Source organism: Chiloscyllium punctatum, chromosome 30, assembly GCF_047496795.1.
Source record: "Chiloscyllium punctatum isolate Juve2018m chromosome 30, sChiPun1.3, whole genome shotgun sequence".
NCBI classification, from domain to species: Eukaryota; Metazoa; Chordata; class Chondrichthyes; order Orectolobiformes; family Hemiscylliidae; genus Chiloscyllium; species Chiloscyllium punctatum.
The window spans coordinates 37,215,907-37,238,885 of record NC_092768.1 but is presented as its reverse complement, the minus strand read 5'-3'; the positions used below and the strand labels follow the sequence as shown (position 1 = coordinate 37,238,885).

The 22,979-nt window shown below is 46.9% G+C and overlaps 1 protein-coding gene across 1 annotated transcript; it reads right to left on the bottom strand.

The window, feature by feature from the left end:
• Positions 1-10,722: 10,722 nt before the first annotated feature.
• LOC140455571 (uncharacterized) lies at positions 10,723-21,342 on the bottom strand. The gene is made up of 6 exons (XM_072550492.1): positions 21,006-21,342; positions 19,630-19,711; positions 18,466-18,705; positions 17,514-17,603; positions 16,012-16,127; positions 10,723-11,555 (listed from the first exon to the last, which is right to left on the bottom strand). Exons 1-4 carry the CDS (start codon positions 21,340-21,342, stop codon positions 17,534-17,536), a joined length of 729 nt encoding a protein of 242 aa, XP_072406593.1. The 3' UTR covers positions 10,723-11,555; positions 16,012-16,127; positions 17,514-17,533.
• Positions 21,343-22,979: the final 1,637 nt, after the last annotated feature.

Below are 22,979 nucleotides of genomic sequence, written 5' to 3'. Positions count from 1 at the left end.
CATGTTAAAAAAAAGGAACAAATTAACAAAGGAGGAATTATAATTGTCAATAAAAAAATGCCAGAGATTGTAAATGGACCTTTTAGTTTTTTTTTAGCAGAATTCACAAAAGATCATACCGGAAATTGAAGGGAGCTACCATTCCAGTGAGAACAAATCACTTAATTAGCATGAGTAGAAAAAGGTAGCGAAGAAAATAATGGAACTAAAGGTCAATAAATCCCCTAGACAACAGCCTGTAGCCAAAAGGATGTTGCTGCAAATATGGAAACAGAGGTAAATGAGGGAGACTATTGATAAGCTAAGCTGCAATCAGTGATTGGGAAAACGTGCTGCAATCTGTTTTCTGGGTCTTGGTAATAGGGCACTTGTGTATATATAGAACCATGAAAAATTTATTTATTAGACTCTTTTTAAACATGTGACTAAGAAGATAGATAAAGGAGAACAAGTGGCTGCGTTACATTTTGGCTTTCAGAAGAATATTTAAGAAAGTGCCACGAATCAGATTGCTACACGTGATTAGAGTCCATAAGATCACTTGGAATTTGCCAAGATCTGAGAATTGGTTCATGGAGAGAGAAAACAGGGATGAGGAAAGAAATGGAACATTTTCTGGTCGGATCTGGTTACGTGCCACAAGGATCGACGTTACCGTTCGCTGTTTCAATGACATCCACAAAGGAATAGGAGTAGACCATTCATCGAATTGAGCCTGGTCTGCTACTGAAACAGATCGTGGCTGATCACCAACCTCAAGGCCATCTTCCTGCCACTATCTCCACATCCCCTGATGTCATTACTCTTCAAACCTTTACTCATTTCTGTCTTGAACATTTTAAATGATTGCACTTCCCACTTTCTTGGTTAGAGGCCTGCAACAATTCACCACCCTCTGGTGAAGAAATTCCTCTTCATTGCAGTTTTAAATGCCTCACCTTCAGATTATATCCTTTGGCTTTGGACACACCAGCCAAGGGTAACTTACTTTTTTTTAACCTATATCCACCCGGAAATAAATTTTGTAAGTTTCAATGAAATCACCTCTCAGCCTTGAAAACTCTACAGAAATACAGGCCCGCAAGGTCTTCCTGAAGGAATCCCAATATCCCAGGGATTGTTCTGCTGAATTTCCATTGAATGCCCCCTGTATATCCATTGATAAAGAATTCCCTACGATGTGTGAGAGAGAAAAACTTCCTCATCTCTGTCTTAAATTGATAACCCTTCATTCTGAGGCTTTGCCCTCTGGTCCTAATCTCTTCCACAAGGGGCAACAACCTCTCAGCATCCACCCTGTCAAGCTCCTGAAGAATTTTGTATGTTCCGATAAGGTTGCCTCTCATTTATCCACATTTTGGGTACAGTGGGACTGTTTTACAAGGAAAGCAGTAGGTTGGCACCCTACTCATTCTTCCAAACGCCAATGAGTACAGTCCAAGCCTGCTCAACCTCTCCTTGTAAGACAGTCTCTCTGACTGGGTCGTGAACATTCTCTGGACTGCCCAATGCCAGTATATTCTTCATTAGATAAGGGGACTCAAACTGTTCACAATATTCTAGGTGCAGCCAGACTAGTACTTTGTATACTTTTTAGCAAGACCCCCCCCCCCTATTTTTATACTCAATTCTCTTTGAAATAAATGCTAGCATTCCATTTGCTTATTGCCTGGTTAACTGGTGTGCTAGCTTTCTGTAATGTATGCATGAGACCTTTGTGCTGCGGTCTTTGTCAATTTCAACAATATTCTGCTCCTCTACTCCTTCTGCCAAAGTGCACATCACATTTTCTCAGATTGCATTGGGTCTGCCAAGCTTTTGCCCACTCACTTAACCTTGTCTATATTCCTCTGTAAACTCTGTGTCATTTTCACCACTTACGTTCCTAGCCGGTTTTGTATCACTCCCACACCTGGCCATCGTATGCTCAATTTCTGTTTTCCAACTCATTAATATAACTGTGGCCCTAGCATGGATCCCTGTGACATCTACCAGTTACAGGTTTCCATTCTGAAAATGGCCCTCTCATCGCAACTCCATCTGTCTTCGATTATTTCGCCAATCCTCTGTCAATGCTAATATATTACTGTCAACACCATGAACTCCATCTTATTTAAAAACTCAGCACAGGGTAACTTGTCAAATATTGTTTGGAAATCCAAATACATCACATCTACAGGTTGCCCCTTTGCCTATCCTGCTTTTTGCTTCCTCGGCAAATATTTCAGGCAAGATTTCCCATTCCTGCTGATTTTCCCTGATTATTTTATGTGTTTCTGAATCCTCTGCTATTATATCCTTTATGACGTTCTCCCAGGTAGCAGATGTTAAGCTAACTGGCGTATTGTTAACTTTTCTTCCTCCCGTTTTGTATAAGAATATTATATCAGCAATGTGCCACCATAGAATCCCTTATTGGGTGGAAGCAGGCCATTTGGCCCATTGAGTCCACACAGACGCTCCAAAGAGCATCCCACCCAGATCCACCCCATCTCTGTAACCCTGCATTTCCCATGGCTCCTCCACCTGGCCTGCACATCCATGGACACTATTGGACAATTTAGCATGGCCAATCCACATAAAACACACATCTTTGAATGGTGGGTGGAAACCAGAGCACCCGGAGGACACCCGCACAGACACAGAATGCATGTACAAACTCCACACAGTCACCTGAAGCTGGAATCAAACCTGGGTCCCAGGGGCTGTGAGACAGCAGTGCTAACCATTGAACCATTGTGCCACCCTTGGACTTTTCCAGAGTTCAAACATTTTAAAAATCACACAACACCAGGTTTATTGTTCAACAGGTTGATTTGGAGGCATTAACTTTCAAAGTGCTGCTTCTTCATCAGGTAAAGGAGCAGTGCTTCAAAAACTAGTGCCTCCAAAGAAAGCTGTTGGATTATAACCTGATGTTGTGTGATTTTCTAACTTTGGCCATCGCAGTCCAACACCAGCACCTCTGAATCATAAAACATTTTAGGGAGATTTCTACCAGTCTATCTATTTTCTCTGTAGGTCCTTTAAAATCATTGGATACAACCTATCAGCTCCAAGGACCTATCAGCCTGTGGCCCCATTAGTTACCCCAGTACTTCTTTCCTATAATAATAGTTATTGTACTTATTTCCTCCCTTCTTTGCATCTTGATTATTTAGTAATGTTGGAATGGTAAGTTCTTGCAAAGAGCCTGGATGAGGCTCTTCAATGTTTCAGAGTGTGAGCCATCCATCAGCCCTATGCCATCTGCAATGGACAAGGCAGAACAGTTTACTCTTCTATCAATTAATAGCACTGGTACTCCTAGCTTGGCCTCCTCTAGGGTGCGTGAAGGCAGATCCAGGGCAATGTTAAGAAGTGTTGGAGATCATGAGTCCTCCTGCTTTTACTCCCCTTGCGACTCTTTTATTGAATTATTTTTGAATGGTTCCCTTTAATAACTGCTGTTGTGAGACTTAATGGGTTATTGCTGGGAATGCAGGTTTTGAGCTATAGGGAGATGCCGGATGGGCTGGGTTTTTTTTTTGCTGGAGCATCGGAGGCTGAGGGGTGACCTTATCGAGGTTTATAAAATCATGAGGGGTATAGATAAGATAAGTGGCAGGGCGTCTTTTCCCTTGGGTGGGAAATTTCAAGACTGGGGGGCATATTTTTAAGGCAAGAGGAGAAAGACAGCAAAATGACAAGGGAGAGTGGTTCGTGTGTGGCATGAACTTCCCGAGGAAGTGGTGGTTGTGGGCACAGTTACAATGTTTAAAAGACATTTAGATAAATTCATGGATAAGAAAGTTCTGGAGGAATATGGGCCAAGCAGAGGCAGGTGGGACTAGATTAGTTTGGAATTATGTTCAGCATGGACTGGTTGGTCTGAAGGCTCTGTTTCCGTGCTGTATGACGAAACATGGGTGGCACGGTGGCACAGTGGTTAGCACTGCTACCTCACAGCGCCAGAGACCCGGGTACAATTCCCGCCTCAGGCGACTGATTGTGTGGAGTTTGCACGTTCTCCCCATGTCTGCATGGGTTTCCTCCGGGTGCTCCGGGTTCCTCCCAGAGTCCAAAGATGTGCAGGTCAGGTGAATTGGCCATGTTAAATTGCCCGTAGTGTTAGGTAAGGGGTAGATGTAGGGGTATGGGGGGGTTGCGCTTCGGCGAGGCGGTGTGGACTTGTTGGGCCGAAGGGCCTGTTTCCACACTGTAAGTAATCTAATCTAAAGTGTATACAATTAGCTTTGGGAAAATAGACTCGTGAGGGAGCCTTGATTAATAGTTCATGCCCTAGAGAGTCCAGACTCTTCTGCAGATCTACAAAGATAACTGTGAGATCCTTCTGATTCCTTTTGGCACCTTGAATGTTGTTATCGAAAACTGTAACGTGTTCATTGCAATCTGGGGTCATAGCTAAGATCCTCTTTGTGTCTGGGGTTTAGACTGACTGTGGAACTGAGTCTCTTCGCTACCATTTTTGTAGGCAAGTGAAGTAAAATGGGCCCAATCATGATGGGCTTCCAGTTATCGATATTTCTCAGGCATTCCTGGTCTTCAGTTTTAGGAATCAGGATAGTTCAACTCTCTGAGTCACAGAGTCATACAGCATGGAAACAGAGCCTTTGGACCAACCAGTCTGTGCTTGCTATAATCCCAAACTAAACTCTTCCTACCCGCCTGCTCCTCGCTCCTTTCCCTCCAAACCTGTTGTATTCTTTTTGAAGGCATCTGCAAATGAACACAGTCTCAGCCATAGGGGGAGCAGCTGAGGCAGATGTGTGGCATCCTAATTATGGATTGCTTGAATGTCATCCAGTTTCATGCCATCTGGGCCTGCCTGGGTCTGTCTCCATGGTAGCAACATTAATCACTTCCACTTCTAAGGAACTATAAACTGCGCTCCAAGGTCTCTTTCAGTCACACTCCCGAGGACCTTACCATTAAGTGTATAATTTGAAAATGCCCTGATTTGCCTTTCCAAAATGCAGAACCGCACATTTATCTAAATTAAACTCCATCTGCCACTCCTTGGCTCATTGGCCCATCTGTTCAAGATCCCGTTGTAATCTGAGGTAACCTTCACTGTCCACTGCATCTCCAATTTTGGTGTCATCTGCAAACTCATTAACTATACCTCCTGTGTCCACAGCGAAATCATTTATATAAATGACAAAACATAGTGGACCCAGCCCCTTATACTTTCTGCTACACCACCAATCTTTGTGTCATATGCAAACTTGCTGATCATACCAACAGTGTCGTTTTCAGGATCGTTTATGTATATTACAAATAACAGTGGCCCCAATACTGACCCCTATGAAACACCACTGGTCACCTTTCTCCATTTCGAGAAACTCCCTTCAACTACTACTCTCTGTCTCCTGTTGCTCAACCAGTTCTTTATCCACCTAGCTAGAACACCCTGCACACCACGTGACTTCACTTTCTCCATTAGTTTACCACGGGGGACTTTATCAAACTCCTTACTAAAGTCCATGTATATGACATCAACAGCCCTTCCTTCATCTATCAACTTGGTCACTTCTTCGAAGAACTCTATTAAATTGGTAAGGCACGAGCTCCCCTGCACAAAACCATGTTGCCTATCACTGATAAGCCCATTTTTTTCTAAATGTAAATAGATCCTATCCCTCAGTACCTTCTCCAGAAACTTCCGCACCACCGACGTTAGGGTCACTGGTCTGTAGTTACCCGGAATATCCCTACTACCCTTCTTGTACAGGGGGACAACATCAGCAATCTTCCAGTCCTCCGGCACCTCACCTGTGTTTAAGGATGCCGCAAAGATATTTGTCAGGACCCCAGCAATTTCCTCTCTCGCCTCCCTCAGCAACCTGGGATAGATTCCATCCGGTCCTGGAAATTTGTCCACCTTAATAACCTCTAGCCTACCCAACACAGCTTCCCTACTTATGTCAACATGATCCAGACTAATCAAACTTCTATCTCTCATCTCAACATTCATCATGTTCCTCTCCTCAGTGAACACTGATGCAAAGTAATCATTCAGAATCTCACCCATTCTCTCAGGTTCGGTGCACAGCCTTCCTTTGTTATCCTTCAGTGGACCAATCCTTTCTCTAGTTATCCACTTGTAATGAGTCAGACTTGATCAGGGAGCTGAAGATGAAGGAACTCTGAGAGGGTGGTGGCCATAATATGAGAGTTCACTGTGCAGTTTGAGTGGGAGAAACCCGAAATCAGATGTAACGGTATCACAATTGACTAAAAGATATGAGAGAGGAGCTGGTCAGAATTGATCGGAAGGGAAACCTAGCAGGGAAGACTGTGGAGCAGCAGTGGCAGGAGTTTTTGGGGGTAATTTGGGAGGTAGAGCAGAAATTCAACCCAAGGAAGACAAAAACATATTAAGGGGAGGATGGCGCAGCCATGGCTGAGAGGGAAAATCAAGGACAGTGTAAATACAAACAAGAAAGGTGAAGATCAGTGGGAAGCCAGAGGATGAGGAAGCCTTTAAGATCTAGCAGAGGATAACTAAAACAAAAAAATTAAGGGGGTGAATATGAAATATGAGGGTAAGTTAACTAGTAGCAAAGAAAAAGATTGCAAGAATATTTTTAGACAGCTAAAAAGTAAGAGAGGGGCAAGAGTGAACATTGGACTGAGGCTGGAGAAGTCGTAGTGAGGAATAAAGAAATAGTGGATGTATTGAACAGGTGCTTCGCAAAGGTTTTCACAGTGGAAGAGACCAGCAGCATTCCAGATCTTCAACAGAGTCAGGCTGCAGTGATGAATATAATGGCTGAGTAAGGAGAAGGTACAAGGTCTACTGAGCAGATCGAATGAACTGAACTCCTGAGTTCTGAAGGACACAGCTGAGGAGATTGGAGACGCATTGGTGCTGATCTTTCAGGTATCACTGGAGTCAGGGAGGGTCTCAGAAAACTGGCAAGTGGCTAATGTAACACTCCTGTTCAAGAATGGAGGTAGCAAGAAAGGAAACCATAGGCTTGTCAGCCTGACCTCTGTCATCCATAAGATTTTAGATTTGATTATTAAGGATGAGATTGAAGAATACTTAGACGTGCATGGCAAAATAGGGCAGAGTCAGCAGGGCTTCGTGAAGGAGAGGTCATGCCTGACAAATCTGTTGGAATTCTTGGAGAAGGTAATGAGCAAGTTAGACAAAAGAGGGCCAGTTGACGTGATCGAATGTGGATTGCCAGAAGGCCTTTGGCAAAGTGCTGCTAAGTAAGAGCCAAGAATGAAGGTACTGGCATTGATGGAGGACTGGATGAGTGGGAGAAGGGGGACAAAGGAGTCTTTTTCAGGATGGCAGATGGTGACTAGTGGAGTTCTGCAGGGATCAGTGTTGGGACCATAACTATTCATAGTGTGCATTAATGACCTGGATTAAGGAACTGAGGGTATTGTTGCAGATGTCACAAAGATAGGTGGAGGGGCGGGTAGTTGTGAGGAAGCAGGGAGGCTGCAGAAGGACTAGTCAAGTGGGCACAGAAGTGGCAGATGTAATACAGTATGGTGAAGTATGAGGTATACATTTTGGTAGGAAGAATAGAAACATAGACTATTTTCTAAATGGGAAAAGGCTTCTGAAATCTGAAGCACAAAATGACTCGAGTCCTCATTCAGCATTCTCTAGAAAGTTAACATGCAGGATTCAGTTGGCAGATAGGAAGGCAAATGCAAAGTTAGCATTCACACAAGAGGTGTACTGATAAGGGTGTGTAAGGCTCAGGTCAGACTGCATTTGGAATATTGTAAGTGGTTTTAGGCCCCGTCTCTAAGGAAAAATGTGCTGGCATTGGAGGGGTCCAGAAGGTTTACAAGAATGATCCCAGGAATGAAGGGCTTGTCACATGAGGAGAGGTTGAGGACTCTGGGTCTGTACTGACGGCGTTTCAAAGGATAGGAGTGGGGGGGTGGGATCTCATTGAGACTTAAAGGTACCTGAGGGGCCTGGGTAGAGTGGGTGCGAAGCAAACGTTTCCACTAGTAGGAGAGACGAGGATCTAAGGGCACTGTCTCAGGGTGAAGGGATGACCCTTTAGATCTGAGGAGGAAGTTCTTCAGTGAGAGGGTGACTCTGTGGAACTGATTGCCGCAGATGGCTGTGGAAGCCAAGTCATTGAGTCTGCTTAAGACAGAGATAGCTTGGTTCTTGATCTGTAAGGGAATCAAGGGTGATGGAGAGAAGGTAGGAGAAGGGATTGAGAAACATACCCATGATCGACTGGCAGAGCAGACTCAATGGGTTGAATTGTGCAATTCTGCTCCTTTATCTTACGGCATCCAGCCATTTCCACATGTTGCAGCAACAACACATAATCCATCCAGCTATCGTTATACTTTATTAATTACTGTACTTTAGAATGCCTGCTCATTACACTTTATTGGAATTAAAACTCCAGTATCAACCTTATACTTAACGAGCACATTTTTAGGACAGGAGGGAAAAAAGACTACAGACCTAAGCACAAACTGAAGTACTTACTTTTACTTTGAAGACTAGAAATCTTCACCAATCCTTGCCATGCACTGTTCAGGCTGTCCTTTCTATTGTCTGTGTGCCTTTTATTCTCTCCTGCTCACGTTTTCTCCTGGAGACTTCAGTTCCTGCAGTAAACCTTATTTAAAGCTCAGCTTTCACCATTTGCTCTCAAATTCCCACTTTGAACAAAATTTCCAACCTATACCCACTCAGACAATTGGTACAGGAGTAGGCCATTTGGCCCTTCCAGCCAGCACCACCATTCATTATGATCATGACTGATCATCCACAATCAGTATCCTGTTCCTGCCTTATCTCGATAACCCTTGATTCCACTATCCTTAAGAGCTCTATCCAGCTCTTTCTTGAAAGTATCCAGAGACTTGGCCTCCACTGCCCTCTGGGACAGAGCGTTCCACGCAGCCACCACTCTCTGGGTGAAGATGTTTCGCCTCATCTCTGTCCTAAATGGTCTACCCCTTATTTTTAAACTGTGTCCTCTGGTTCAGCACTCACCCATCAGCGGAAACATGCTTCCTGCCTCCAGAGTGTCCAACCCTTTAATAATCTTATACGTCTCAATCAGATCCTCACCTTCTAAACTCAAGTGTATACCAGCCCAGTCGCTCCAAACTTTCAATATATGATAGTCCCACCATTCTGGGAATTGACCTTGTGAACCAAGCTGCACTCCCTCAATAGCCAGACTGACCTTCCTCAAATTTGGATACCAAAACTGCACACAATATTCCAGGTGTAGTCTCACCAGGGCCCTGTACAGCTGCAGAACGACCTCTTTGCTCCTATACTCAATCCCTCTTGTTATGAAGGCCAGCATGCCATTAGCTTTCTTCACTGCCTGCTGTACCTGCATGCTGCTTTCATTGACTGATGAACAAGAGCACCTAGATCTCGTTGTACTTCCCCTTTACCTAATGTGACTCCATTTAGATAGTAATCTACCTTCCTGTTCTTGCCACCAAAGTGGATAACCACACATAACATCCTCCTCACATTTCACCCTGCCACCCAGCTTTATGTCATCAGCAAATCTGCTAATATTACTTTTAATGCCTTCATCTCTATCATTGATGCGTATTGTAAACAGCTGCAGTCCCAGCACTGAAGCTTGAGGTACCCCACTGGTCACCGCCTGCCATTCCGAAAGGGACCCGTTTATCCCTACTCTTTGCTTCCTGTCAGCCAGCCAATTTTCAATCCAAGTCAGTACTTTGCCCCCACTACCATATGCCCTTTGTCTCCTTCAGCTGAAGTCTCCATTCACATTACCTGTGAAGGCCACAGGCTATTCACCTTCCTTACTGACTGTTGCATCTGTGTGCTGGCTTTATGTGACTCATAAAAAATAGAAAGTCTGGGCCCTTTAGACACAAACATTTCCCAACACTGTCACAGGTGGGACTAGTTCAGTTTGGGATTATGTTCGGCATGGACTGGTTGGACCGAAGGGTCTGTTTCCGTGCTGTATGACTCTGTAAGTGGTCATTGACCAACATTAGCCCCCTGCTGTCACCTTTACAACAGCATTAGTAACCTATTCAATGACAGCACAGCATTAGAAAGACACAGACATTCGGGGCCCTCTTGTGGCACCATTGTGGTAGTGTTCCTACCGGTGTTCCAGGTTAGAGGGGATAGGGGTTAAAAGCTGGCAAATGGGACTAGATTCATTTCGAATATTTGGTTGGCCTGGACAAGTTGGACCGAAGAGACCGCTTTCGTGTTGTACATCTCGATGACTATGACTCTGTGATTGCAAGCAGTGCGATAAGGACATAGCAGATACAGACAGATAGAGAGATGGGGGAACTGAGGGTATTCAGTCTTTCCTTGCAGCTCAAACCCTCCAATCCTGGCAATATCCTCGTAAATCTTTCTAATCCCTTTCAAGTTTCACATCCTTCCTACAGCAAGGAAACCAGAATTGAGCGCAGTATTCCAAAAGCAACCTAACTAATGTCCTGTACAGCCGCAACATGACTTTCCAATTTCTGTACTCAATGCACTGCCTAGTCAAGGCAAACATACCAAACACAGCCTTCATCCTGTCTACCTGCGACTCCACTTTCTAGGAACCGCAAACCTGCAAATGAGGTCTCACTGTCTACTTTCCAATTTCTGTTCGAATTTGATGTGGTTCAATGAGATCCTGTGATTATAAATTCCAAGTCGTAGAAACTCCAGCCTCTCACGTGAGCTCTTGTCAAGTCAGTGAAATTCCATTATTCTCTTTCTAAGGCGGTAAAGGAAAACACTGATGTTGGAGATCAGAAATAGAAGAATACCGAAGAAACTCTGGTGGTCTGACACGGTCTGTGGAAAAACGGAGTTACTGCTGAGTCTGCAAAGTCTCTTCTTTCGCACGGAGTTCCAAAACTAGAACTCTGTGGTTACCCTCTCCACAGACAGTGAACCTGCTGTGTATTGTCAGCACATTCTGTTGTAATTTCACGTGAGGGATGCAGAGATCAAGAGGGAGATTGTACTTGTGGGGTCACAAGTTTGACAAGAGGTGATCCTACGTGGCAATGAGCCTTGAGAACACGCAGTGGGGTGCACGGTTCAGATCCGTTCCAGTCTTCAGAACAATGCCCACTGAGACGTTTACTGAGTAAACTTAGTCTGACTAAGGGGTGACGCAGCCACAGCACACTGAAGTTCCTCCTCTTTAAATGGAGTCCATGCAGCCTTTCAGACTGAAGATAAAGTGTTTGTACAGCAGTACTCCTGTAACTGAGCCCCTCACTCCGGTACAGAGAAGTCATGGAAATGACAAATAACAAAATACAGCACCTCAGACTTGGTAAAAACTAGAGATACTTTGTTCCTCTGCAATAGAAAGTCTTTACAAAAATATTGTACAAAACATACGTTAGGCAGATATATATATAAATAAATACATTGTTTGATTGTATTATGTCACATCTTGACCAAAGCTGCTCAAGCACATTCCCAGCTTGGTTCACCCTCAAGCAACCAAACCCAAGGAGCTGAAGGTGGCGGGGGGCATGTTCTGGTCAGGGCAGACTCAGGCTCACACAGTGGTACTCTGAAAAACAAAACATAAAGAAAGGGTTTGAAGAAGTTACTGAAAAGATTGATGAGGGGAGAGCAGTAGACTTTGTTTATTTGGACTTTCAGTAAAGCCTTCGACAAGGCTCTGCATGGCAGGCAGGCCAACCAGTAAAGCTGGGTCACATGGGATTCGGGCTTGCCAGTTGGACACAAAATTGGCTTAACGGCAGCAGGTGGTGGTGGAGGGTTACTTTTTGTACTGGAGGCCTGTCACTAGCAGTGTTCCACAGAGATCTGCTCTTGGTCCGCTTTTGTTTGACATTTATATATGAGACTATATGGCATTTGGATGAGAATATAGAAAGCATGGTTAGTAAGTCCACGGACAACACCAAAATTGGTGGCACAGCAGACACGGAAGACGGTTTTCTGAGATTACAAAGGGATCTTGATCAAATGGCTAATGGGCTGAAATATGGCATATGGAGTTCAACCTGGGTAAGTGTGAAGTGTTGCATTTTGGTACAACATACAGGGGTAGGACTTGTACAATTAATAGTAGGGTCTTGGATAGCATTGTAGAACAGAAGGACCTAAGAGTTCAGGTACATAATTCTTTGAAGTTTTGTGTCACATATAGACAGGGTGGTTAAAGAGGAGTTTGGTGTACTTGCTTTCATTGCTCAGCCCTTTGAGTACAGGAATGGGGAAGCCATTGTTGAGATTGTACAGGACATTGGTGAGGCCTGTTCTGGAGTACTATGTCCAGTTCTGGTTGTCAAGTTGTAGCAAGGATATTAAGCTGGGTTCAGAGGAGATTTATCAGGATATTTCTGGGTATGGAAAGTTTCAGTTATAAAGAGTGTAGGAAGTTGAGAGGTGACCTTACAGAAGTTTCTAAAACCACGAGAGGTATAGATAGGTTAATGCTAGGTAACTTTTATCCAGGATGGGGGATTTCAAGACTAGAGGGCATATTTTTAAGGTGAGAGAAGAGAGATTTTTAAAAACACATTGAGACAATTTTTTTTTTTACACAGAGTGTTTTGTGTGTGAAATGAACTTTCTGAGAAACTGGTGAATGCAGACAATTGCTACAACGGTTAAAAGATATTTGGACAGGTACATGAATAGGAAAGGTTTTGGAGGGCCAGGTGGGACTAGTTTAGTTTGGGATTATGTTCAGCATGGACTGGTTGGACCGAAGGATCTGTTTCCGTGCTGTATGACTCTAAGTGATCATTGGCCAACATTAGGCACTGCTGTCACCTTTACAACAGCATTAGTAATCTATTCAATGACAGCACAGCGTTAGAAAGACAAAGACAGTGGGAGCCCTCTTGTGGTGCTATTGTGGTAATGTCCCAGGTTCAAGTCCCACCTGCTCCAGAGGGTGTGTCATAACATCCTTGATTAGGTTGACGAGAATAGAAATACTGGGGATCAGCCAATGACAGCACAGGGTTAAAGGGAAAGGAAAAACACGTTTGTCCAATGGGAACACTGCTATTGTGGGCCTGGGGTTTAGGAAAGAGATACTGATGAAGGAATGGATATCTACACACACACACACACACACACACACACACACACACCAGAGACACACCTACATACACACCCCCCCACAGACACCCACCCATACCCAGACACCCACACATACAACCACACCCCCAAACACAGGCACCCACACAGACCCACCCCCACCCACCCAGAGACACAGACACATACAGACACACACACAACCACACCCCAATCAGAGACAGGCATCCACACAGACACACCCACACACATACACACACAGACACACACAGACCCACAGGTCTGTCAGACTGTTTCTTCAATACTCACTACGGGCTGTGCAGAAAGCTCCTCCAGCTGGGAGTAGGGACTGGGTAAGCCAAAGAGACAGACTCAGAAACTCCCTAACCTCTCCCTGCGAATCGTCTGCAGCTGAATCAGACTCTTCCTGCGACCCTGGCATCCTACTTGAGACCGAGCTGAGCTTCTCACTTCATCCGGGACTGCCTGTCCTCCACCGCCCCCCCCCCCCCCCCACCACCCCCCGCTCGGCACAGTCACTGCTCCAGCTCATCCACTGACGAAACCATCATTGGTTCCTTGGTTACCTCCAGACTTTACCTTTCCACAGCCGTTTTCTATCCAAAACCCCTCGTTCTATGTCTCTGATTTGCAGAGGCCTTCACCCACTATGCACGCTGGCTTGCACTGCCTCCTAGTCGACCACCCTCAATTTCACAATTCCCAGCCCCCAAGTTACAATTGCTCCACAACTTCACTCACCCCACTCTCCAGTCCCACTGACACAGCTAACCCCTGGGGCTGCCTGGTGGCTCAGTGGTTAGCACTGGGAGAAAGTGAGTACTGCAGATGTTGGAGATCAGAATCAAGAGGGTGGGGGTGCTGGAAAAGCACAGCAGGTCAGACAGCATCCGAGGAACAGGAGAATCGACATTTCGGGCAAAAGCCCTTCATCAGGAATGAGCGATGGTTAGCACTGTTTACCTAGGGACCTGGGTTCGATTCCAGCTTTGGGCGACTGTCTGCGTGGGTTCCCTCCAGGTGCTCTGGTATCCTCCCACGAGCCAAAGACGCCCGGCTGAGGGTGGATTAGCCATGGGAAATACAGGGTCATGGGATTGGAGGCGGGGATACTCTTCAGGGAGTCGGTGCAGCCTGCTTCCACGCTGTAGGGATTCTAACATTCTAAAATTCTGGCCTCTTCTACATCTCAAATTGAACCCCTTCACTGAAGCTTTGGAGATTCTGCTCTCTGCAACCTTCTGTGTGATGGAAAATAAGCATGTGTATGTGAGAGAGATGGACACAGTTTTCAGAAGTACTGAGAACATCCAGTAGAGGGAGCTTAAAGACAGAGAGAGAGAGAGAGAGAGAGAGAGAGACACAGACAGACACATGGGGGTGGGGGAGAAAGAGAGAGACAGACAGACACAGGGGGAGGGGGGGAGGATAGAGAGAGAGAGAGAGACAGACATGGGGAGGGAGGGAGAGAGAGAGAGACAGACATGGGGAGGATAGAGAGAGAGAGACAGACCTGGGGAGGGAGGGAGAGAGAGAGAGACAGACAGACAGACATGGGGAGGGAGGGAGAGAGAGAGAGACAGACATGGGGAGGGAGAGAGAGAGAGACACACACACATGGGGGGGGGAGAGAGAGAGAGATAGAGACGGGGGGAGGGGGAGAGAGAGACACACACATACAGAGAGACAGCGTGCAGAGAGAGTGTGCATGTATGTGTGAGAAGTGTGTGTAATGTACTAACACCATAGCAGAGTGAGCTTGCAGACAGCAGAGGTGTGGCTCTGTGACAGAGACAACGCGTGTGTGCCTGGAGACTGATAAAAAGCACCACTTTCACCGAAGGCTGATCTTCCCCCCGCTTCTAAACCTCTGACTGAGCAGCAGCCAAATCTTTCCCTTCGACTGCCTCTGAGCAACTGCATGGGGCCCCACAGGCTCTCGCTTTTGCTCACTCCCCGGTCCAATGACCTCCTGTGCATGTCAACCTTGGAACAGGCAACAGCACTTGGTACCGCCCGCAAGGGGCCTGGTCCTTCAGAAGTAAATGCAAGGCCTTGATGAGAGTCTACACAGCCCGTGACGCTGCTGCATGAGCTGGGACACCCGGGGCTGCTGTTCTCAGTCTCGGTGCTGACACAGCCCAGCCCCGAAAAGAGGGTAAGTTAGCATCTTGGCACAATATCCTTAGCTAGAATTCTGAGGTAGCTACTGCTGAACTTGGTGTGAAAACCTGATATTACAATGGAAGACCTTCACACGTTAAGGAGCTAACAGTGCTTCCTGCAACATTAAAATTGGTTGTGTAAATAAAATTATGTCACTTGTTTACAGCTTAAAACGTTCACCCGTGACTCAGTTATTGCCACTCAACTGTTTTCCCGAGGACTTCCTCCGAAATGTCACTTCCCCTGTCCTAATGCACACCTAGTTCCTGTGCTCCCTCAGGTACAGTGGCTCCTCGCCAAAACGTGTGGTGCTGGAAAACCACAGTCGGTCAGGCAGCGTCTGAAGAGCAGGAGACTTGACGTTTCGAGTATAAGCTCTTCATCAGGAATACGGGATGAAACACATTGCTTGAAACGTCGATTCTCCTGCTCCTCGGATGCTGCCTGACCGGCTGTGCTTTTCCAGCGCCACATTTTTTGAAGCTGATCTCCAGCATCTGCCGTCCTCACTTTCTCCTAGTCCACTGGCTCCCAGTCCAGCCACTTCTCGGATTGTAAAACTCCCATCCTGAGTTTCAGAAGCTTTGTTGCTGCCTGCTGTCTGTCATTTCTCCCATTCCACAGCTTACAGGAAACATCTGCCACCCTGAATTCTGACCTCTCGTACGTAGCAATGCTAATTACCGCTCTGTTATTGTTTGAATGAGATTCCAGACGCAGCAAGCAGCTGGTGAAGGAGATTAATGGCGGCCGCCAAGCCGTACCTTGCCCAGGTGTGACCTGCTGGCTCCTGACTCTGATCCTGGGGCAACAGCGTGCAGTGTCTGCTCCACCGGTGCCTGGGATTCCTGGATGCAAACACCTTGCTGTTCCAAAAGTGCTTTTGGGGGGGGGGGGGGGAACAAAGAGATAAGTGGGTTAGTAACCAAGTTAGGAACGGTGAAAGGGGATTCTAAAATGATTATTTCGGTCTGTGATTTCCCCACCCGGCCGCACTGACATGGATGCGAGGTGCTAGACCAACAGAATGGCAGCCTGAGAATGGCAGGGTGGACTGATGGGGGTCGATGGTCACATAGTAATTACAATACTAGACCCGCTCTGGGGGCCATGAGGGAATACCACCGAGGATACTCATTGGCAGGATATGGGCTTCACTGGCTGGTCTAGCATCCGTTATCTGTCCATACCTAGCTTCGAGAAGGTGGTGATGAGCCATATTTTTGAATCTCTGCCAGTGTTCCTTCAGCGCTCCAGTTGTAGGGACATTCCCAGTGCTCCTCAGGAGACAGTTGTAGGATTCTGACCAAATGACCATGAGGATAAAGTCACACATTTCCAAACCAGGACGTGGCTATGGCCTACAGGGGTTCTTGCAAGTATTCCCAACTTGCTGCAGAACACCTAGCCTCTGTCTAGTTCTCGTAACCATAGCATTTATAAAGCCGGTCCCAGTTCAGGTTCTCGGTCAATGGTAACCCCCAGGATGCTGGTCATGGGGAGTTTAGTGATGGTAACATCACTGAATGCCAAGATGCAAGGGTTAGATTCTCACTCGTTGAAAATCATCATAGCTAGGCCCTATGTGTGGGCATGAATGTTACTCACCACTTTTCAGCCCATGCCCAAGGATGTCCAGACTTCACGGAATTGCGACGTGGATTGGTTCCGTATCTGAGGAGCTGTGAATGATGCGGGACGTTGTGCAATCATCGGTGAACATCCCCATTTCTGAGGTGACTGAGCGCCAACAACAACCACAACTTCCTATGTGCCAGGTATGACTCCAACCAGCAGAGAGACATCCTTCCGTTCCCCACTGACTCTCGATTGGAGAGGACTCCTCAATGTCACACCCCGGCAAATGGTGCCTTGATATTAAGGCAGTGACCACCCCCCAACCTCTGGAATACAGCTCCTTTGCACATGCTAGGACCAGGCCTGTAATTTAACAATCAGTAATATCTGGAATTGAAAACAAGTCTCAAGTGAGGGGGACTGTGACACCTATCATCAACGTATGTGAACGCCCATCGGGCTCACTATAACGTCCTTTAGGGAAAGTGATCTGCTGTCCTTGCCCAAGTCTGGCCTCGGCAAGGAAGAAGCGAATAGCTGAAGGGTTAATCACAGCAGGACAGCTATCAGACAGGCCCAAGGGAGGAAGCAGGAAGAGCATTCAGTGGTACCCGATCCATGGGGTGGATGGACGCAGGGAATTGGACCACAGTCCTGACCAGCACAAATTCTTGTAGGTGTAACCAACCTTGATGTAATGTCTTGCTCTCACACCTCCTTCACCATTGTAGCAATCGTGGTTATTGGACTGAGGGGAATGGAGTGGGTCTTGTTATACCTATTATAAAGAAAAATTAGCAAATTGTATTAGTCAGGAATCATTATAATCACATAGCATTCCACCACGTGCACTGACATGCACAGTCCTCTTATATATACATACCTCAACACAGAGACTGTACCAATGCAAACACCAACCCCCCCCCCCGCCCCCTTAGATTACACACGAGACCCTTCATGTTACACCCAGGCAATCCTGACACTGTTCCAGTGTAGCCACAGACACACTGTCCACAACCCACCCCACCCCAATTGTATCCTCACTGTTCCATTATTCAAGGCATTGATGGTCAAACACAGGATATTAGGCAGCACTGCTACCTCTCAGCACCAGGGTCCCAGGTTCGATTCTGGGCAACTGTCTGTGTGGAGTTTGCACATTTTCTTCATGTCTGTGTGGGTTTCCTCCGGGTGCTCCGGTTTCCTCCCACAGTCCAAAGATGTGCAGGTCAGGTGAATTGGCCGTGCTAAATTGCACGCACTGCTCGGTGCATCAGTCAGAGGGAAATGGGTCTGGGTGGGTTACTCTTCGGAGGGTCGGTGTGGACTTGTTGGGCCGAAGGGCCTGTTTCCACATTATAGGGAATCTAATCTAATTTCCCCAAAGTACTTCCCAGAGGATCAGTGGAAAACAAACAGGAAGCTGGGTCAGTGACAGAAGGCTAGATAGAACTGTGTCAGGGATAACGCTAGAAAGTTAACAGCTCTCATATCCTGACAGGTTTCCCCCCCCCCCCCCCCACAACTGATGGACTGGCAGAAAAATCACCAATCAAACCCACTTCTCTCTTAAATAGCTGCCCTGGGAGAAGTCCCAAAGGAAGGTCTGGGATTTCTAGCTTCTTCATAAAGGTTCTTACACATCCAGCAGTGCCCTGGCCATTTCTTCATCACTCTTCAGCCGCAGGCTTTGCTTGAGTGAGTTCCAGCGGTCGATCTCCTTTCCGATGTCAAGCGCCCCGCGCTGCTTGCACCGGCAATTCCTGGCCGGACTAGCCATCCGCTTTCTCCGCCTCGTCATCGCCGCCTGCAACCCCTCCGTGTCGCTCTCAGATACCACATCCGCCTCAGTGCAGCAATCCTCCTCAAAACTGATATCGCTGGCAGGTGGAGGGAGGGAGGGAGGGAGAGTATTGTTTTAGAGAACCAGAGAGCGCACGTGCGAGAGACAGCGGGAGATTAACAAAGCACGCGATGCCGAGTCAACAGCGTTCGCAAGACAACGTGACGGCGTGGGCAAGTGAGCAGTGAAAGAGAAAAAAAAAGAACGCGCACAAGACAGACTGTGAGACAGCACGAGGATGGGAGATAGGTGGAGGGCTGGTGTGAGGGGGAGGCGACGCGGGGGACAGTGGATGGACATTAGGATTCGGGGGCACGTGGAGGGAACAATTATCTGCGCAAGAGAAAGCATCTGCTCAACACAGACAGAGGGAGACTCACTCCTGGCTTGCAGTGGAGTCAGTAACCAGGGATCACCCACTCGGCTCAATCTGCAGAACATGCAACCCTTTATTGGTTCAAACACAGCACAGGGGCTAGGATCTGGAATGTGCTGCCCGGACCGGTGCCGGACGGGGATTCCATCCCTCCGGGAAGTGAATCGGAATGAGATCTGTAAAGGGGAATAGATTGATGGGATTCTGGAGGGGAGGAGCAGCCTGGAGTTTCCCCCCTCTTTCTGCTCTGCAACACCAGAGTGCAAGTGCTAGAAAAGGCTTACTGGCCAGCAGACAGACAGACTGTCTTGTCAACACACTGTGGTCACCAGACAATGGGGAGAATGACCCGAGACAGAGGCAGGATAGGATCCACAATCAACGTTACCACAGAAAGAGGCGACCCCCCCCACTCCCCCCCCACCCCCAACCCGGCCCCTGCCGATCCCACTGCTTTCAGCTGAAACTGTTTGACACTGTGTGCGCCTCTTCCTCTCGAGAGAAAGTGCCCTGCTCACGAAGGTGGTCCTGTCAGTTCCACGGACAGGTCCCCTGCTTCCCAAGGCTGGGAGCTGCTCCTGTTACCTGCTCGGATGTGATAAGGTCACCGTGCTGTCTGAACCCGTCGAGGCCGCTGGGGAAGGAAGGCTGCATGGGTCCTCTCGCTCTGCAGAAAGAATGGGACAGGTTCACCGCCACTGACTGGCGTCTGCCGAGCACCCTCAGCACAGCAACTGATGTAACTTTTCCTTTTAAGAGCAGAAAGGTTTTCCTGGGTTTGGTTAATGGCTATCGCTGGCAAGTTCATCATTTGGTGGCCATCCCTAACTGAGGCAGCTTGCGAGACTACTTCAGGGAACAATTCAAGAGACAATTCCACGCTGCTGTGGATCTGGAGTCATGCGAAGGCCAGAAAGGGCAGGAACAGCAGATTTCCTTCCCCAGTAGACAGGAACAAACTATAAGGCCTTCAGCAATAATTTACGGTCATGTGACAGTTGTCATTTGGAACTCTGAGCTCAAAAACTGCATGAATTTATGTAAAACTCAAGTTATCTCACTTTTTAGATTAGAATCAATCTAAACATCATGGCATAGACAGAGAACACAGGGGGCTAACACCTTCAACATAATGTCTAGCTATCACCATTGTTAACAGCCAAGCCGAGAATGCAACTTTTAAAAAAAAGGTTTTGTGATTTACACATGAAGTGAAACTATTACGGTATTCAAACAGATGAAAGACTTAACAGACAATCAAATTTTTCAATGTATAATTTCAGTTACATCACACTGTAAATTTTTGCTATAAATTCTGTGTGTTAAGATTGAGCCCTCCACTACCACCTGATGTGCTTCCAATCAAACCTGTTGTTGTGTGATTTTTAACGTTGTACACCCCAGTCCAACACCGGCATCTCCGAATCAAGATTATCTTTGCAATTCAACGTTTTGTCGGCTGAATTTAAATTCCCCAGTTGTTTCGGCGGGATTTGAACTTGGTAGCCACACAGCAACAGCCTGGACCTCTGTGTTACAGGTACACAATCCTTTATCCACTGTCCTGCTGGGGGGGGGGGGCAGTTGATTCTCGGATTTCGGCACTTTTCGGATTTCAGAATAAATGACATTTGCACAATGAAACGTTAAACAAAATCTTACCGAACAGCAGAACCACCCATGGCGGGCACGAGCACTGAGACACAATGGAGGCCTGCCAGTGCTGGGCCGCACCACAATGTCACATCTGAGTAATGTGGGTCGAGTGGGTGCGGAATTGCGGCACTCATTCACCGGCCAAACAACCTTTTTATACGGAAAACAACTTCGGATTTCAAAGCTATTTCGATTTCAGAATTTCAGATAAAGGATTGTGGGACCTGTACTAGTTCAACGACATCAGTGTTGTGGCATAATCTTTTCCTGCAGGACACACATCACTGAACCACATCAGCTCCTACCGATTTTGATTTCAGGATAGGCTGTCCCACCGTCCTCACCGACGCAGATTCGGATAATATCCCCATCGGAATGTCGCTGTCTCGCGGGGCCTTCGGCACGCCTAGAGAATGAAAAACACCGATTCTGGGGACAACCTTCACGTTGTGAGGTCCTGCGCCCCCCCCCCCCCCCCCCCCCTCGCCTCAGCCAAGCTTTATCAGTGGAATTAGGTGACTCACCGGTTACTGAAGGGAGTGTGGGGTCCAGAAAGTGTTCATGGCGAGGGAACTGCTGAAGCAGAATCGCAACGTTCTGGCTCAGAGGGGCAGTGTTTGCACTGAACTGGAGCCAGAGCATTGTAAACGTTAGCTCAGGCTCCTCACTCAAGCACTAGTACTGTATTGCGACTTCCTTGACTGTAAACTATCATAGAATCCCTCCGATGGGGAAACAGGCCACTTGGCCCAACAAGCCCACACCGACCTCCGACATTTACCCCCCCGACTAATGCACCTAACCTACACATCCCTGAACATCATGGGACAGTTTAGCATGGGCCAATCCACCCTGACCTGCACATCTTTGGAGTGTGGGAGGAAACAGGAGCACCCGGAGGAAACCCACGCAGACACAGGGAGGATGTGCAAACTCCACACAGACAGTCGCCCGAGGCGGGAATTGAACCTGGGTCCCTGGCGCTACGAGGCAGCAGCGCTAACCACTGAAGCACCGTGCCGCCCCAAACTGACATGGATATTTGGCGCTGCCTTACAGGTGAAATGCCACAAGTTTGCAACTTGGTAAAGTTAAGTGGTGCCCATTTTCAGTTGTACAAGACAATGGCTGCTGCTAGAGTATTAAGAACGCTGAGTCAGAGTGATACCAGGAGCTTTGACAAACTGCCTGACGACAGCCTCTGATTGGTTCAGCTGCAGTTTGCTTCAGGCCTGTAAATGTAGAGCAGTCAGAGCTCCGGAGCTAGCAGACAGAAATCATCTTTTCCCACTTTCTCTTGATGCAAAAGCTTTTATTTCTAGTTTTTTGCTTTTCTTTTAAAGAATTCTCAGACAGGGGATTCTTAGATCCTGAGAACTTTGTTTTCCCTGTCATTATTCTTCCACCTATAAAATTTCTGTTAAATGGTTGTTTTTTTTTTCATGAGTAAGTGTTTATGTGTTGGGGATTTTTAAGAGGTAGCGATTATGTTTCATTGCAGCTGTACAGTAATTAGAGTCATACAGCATGGAAACAGATTTTACAGTCCATCTCATCCATCTCCACCAGGTTTCCGAATCTGAATTAGTCCCGTTTGCTTGCCTCGAGCCCCCAAATCCCTCTAAACCCTTCCAATTCATATACCTGTCCAGATTTATTTCAAATCTTGTAACTGTACCTGTCTCTACCACTTCCTCCTGGCAGCTTGTTTCATATACACACCACCCTCTATGTGAAAACGTTACCCCTCAGGTGCCTTTTAAATCTCTCCCTCTCACCTTCAAACCTACGCCCTCTAGTTTCAGACTTCCCACCCTGAGTAAAGGACCTTGGCTGTTCACCGTATCTACGCCCCTCGTGATTTTATCAATCTCGCTAAGGTCACCCCCTCGCTCCAGTGACAAAAATAGCAGCTATCCAACCTCTCCTAACTCAAACACTCCAGTCCGAGTATGATCCTAGTAAATCTTTTCTGCACCCTATCCAATCTAAGAACATCCTTCCTTTAGTAGGGCAACCAGACTGTATGTAGTTCTCCCAAAGTGACCTCATTAACCTGCAGTATGGCTGCGACATGACGCCCCAACTCCTGTATGCAATGCTCTTGACTAGTGAAGGTAAGCGTGCCAAACGCCTTCTTCACCACCCTGTCTACCTGCGACACCACATTCAAGGAACTGTGTACCTGCAGCTCCAGGTCTGTCTGTTCGACAAGACTCCCCAATCCTTTAATTTCCCGCTTTCTTTTTAAAATGGATTACAAGGGGTAGTTATTTCCT

What these genes read in the sequence shown, in the direction of transcription:
- LOC140455571 (XM_072550492.1), bottom strand. Translation starts at nt 21,342, where the DNA reads ATGCTCTGGCTCCAGTTCAGTGCAAACACTGCCCCTCTGAGCCAGAAC. An exon ending in CTATCCTGAAATCAAAATCG is followed by an intron (nt 19,712 to 21,005) that starts GTAGGAGCTGAT and finishes TTCTTTCTGCAG; the next exon opens with AGCGAGAGGACCCATGCAGC. An exon ending in ACCTTATCACATCCGAGCAG is followed by an intron (nt 18,706 to 19,629) that starts GTAACAGGAGCA and finishes TCCACCTGCCAG; the next exon opens with CGATATCAGTTTTGAGGAGG.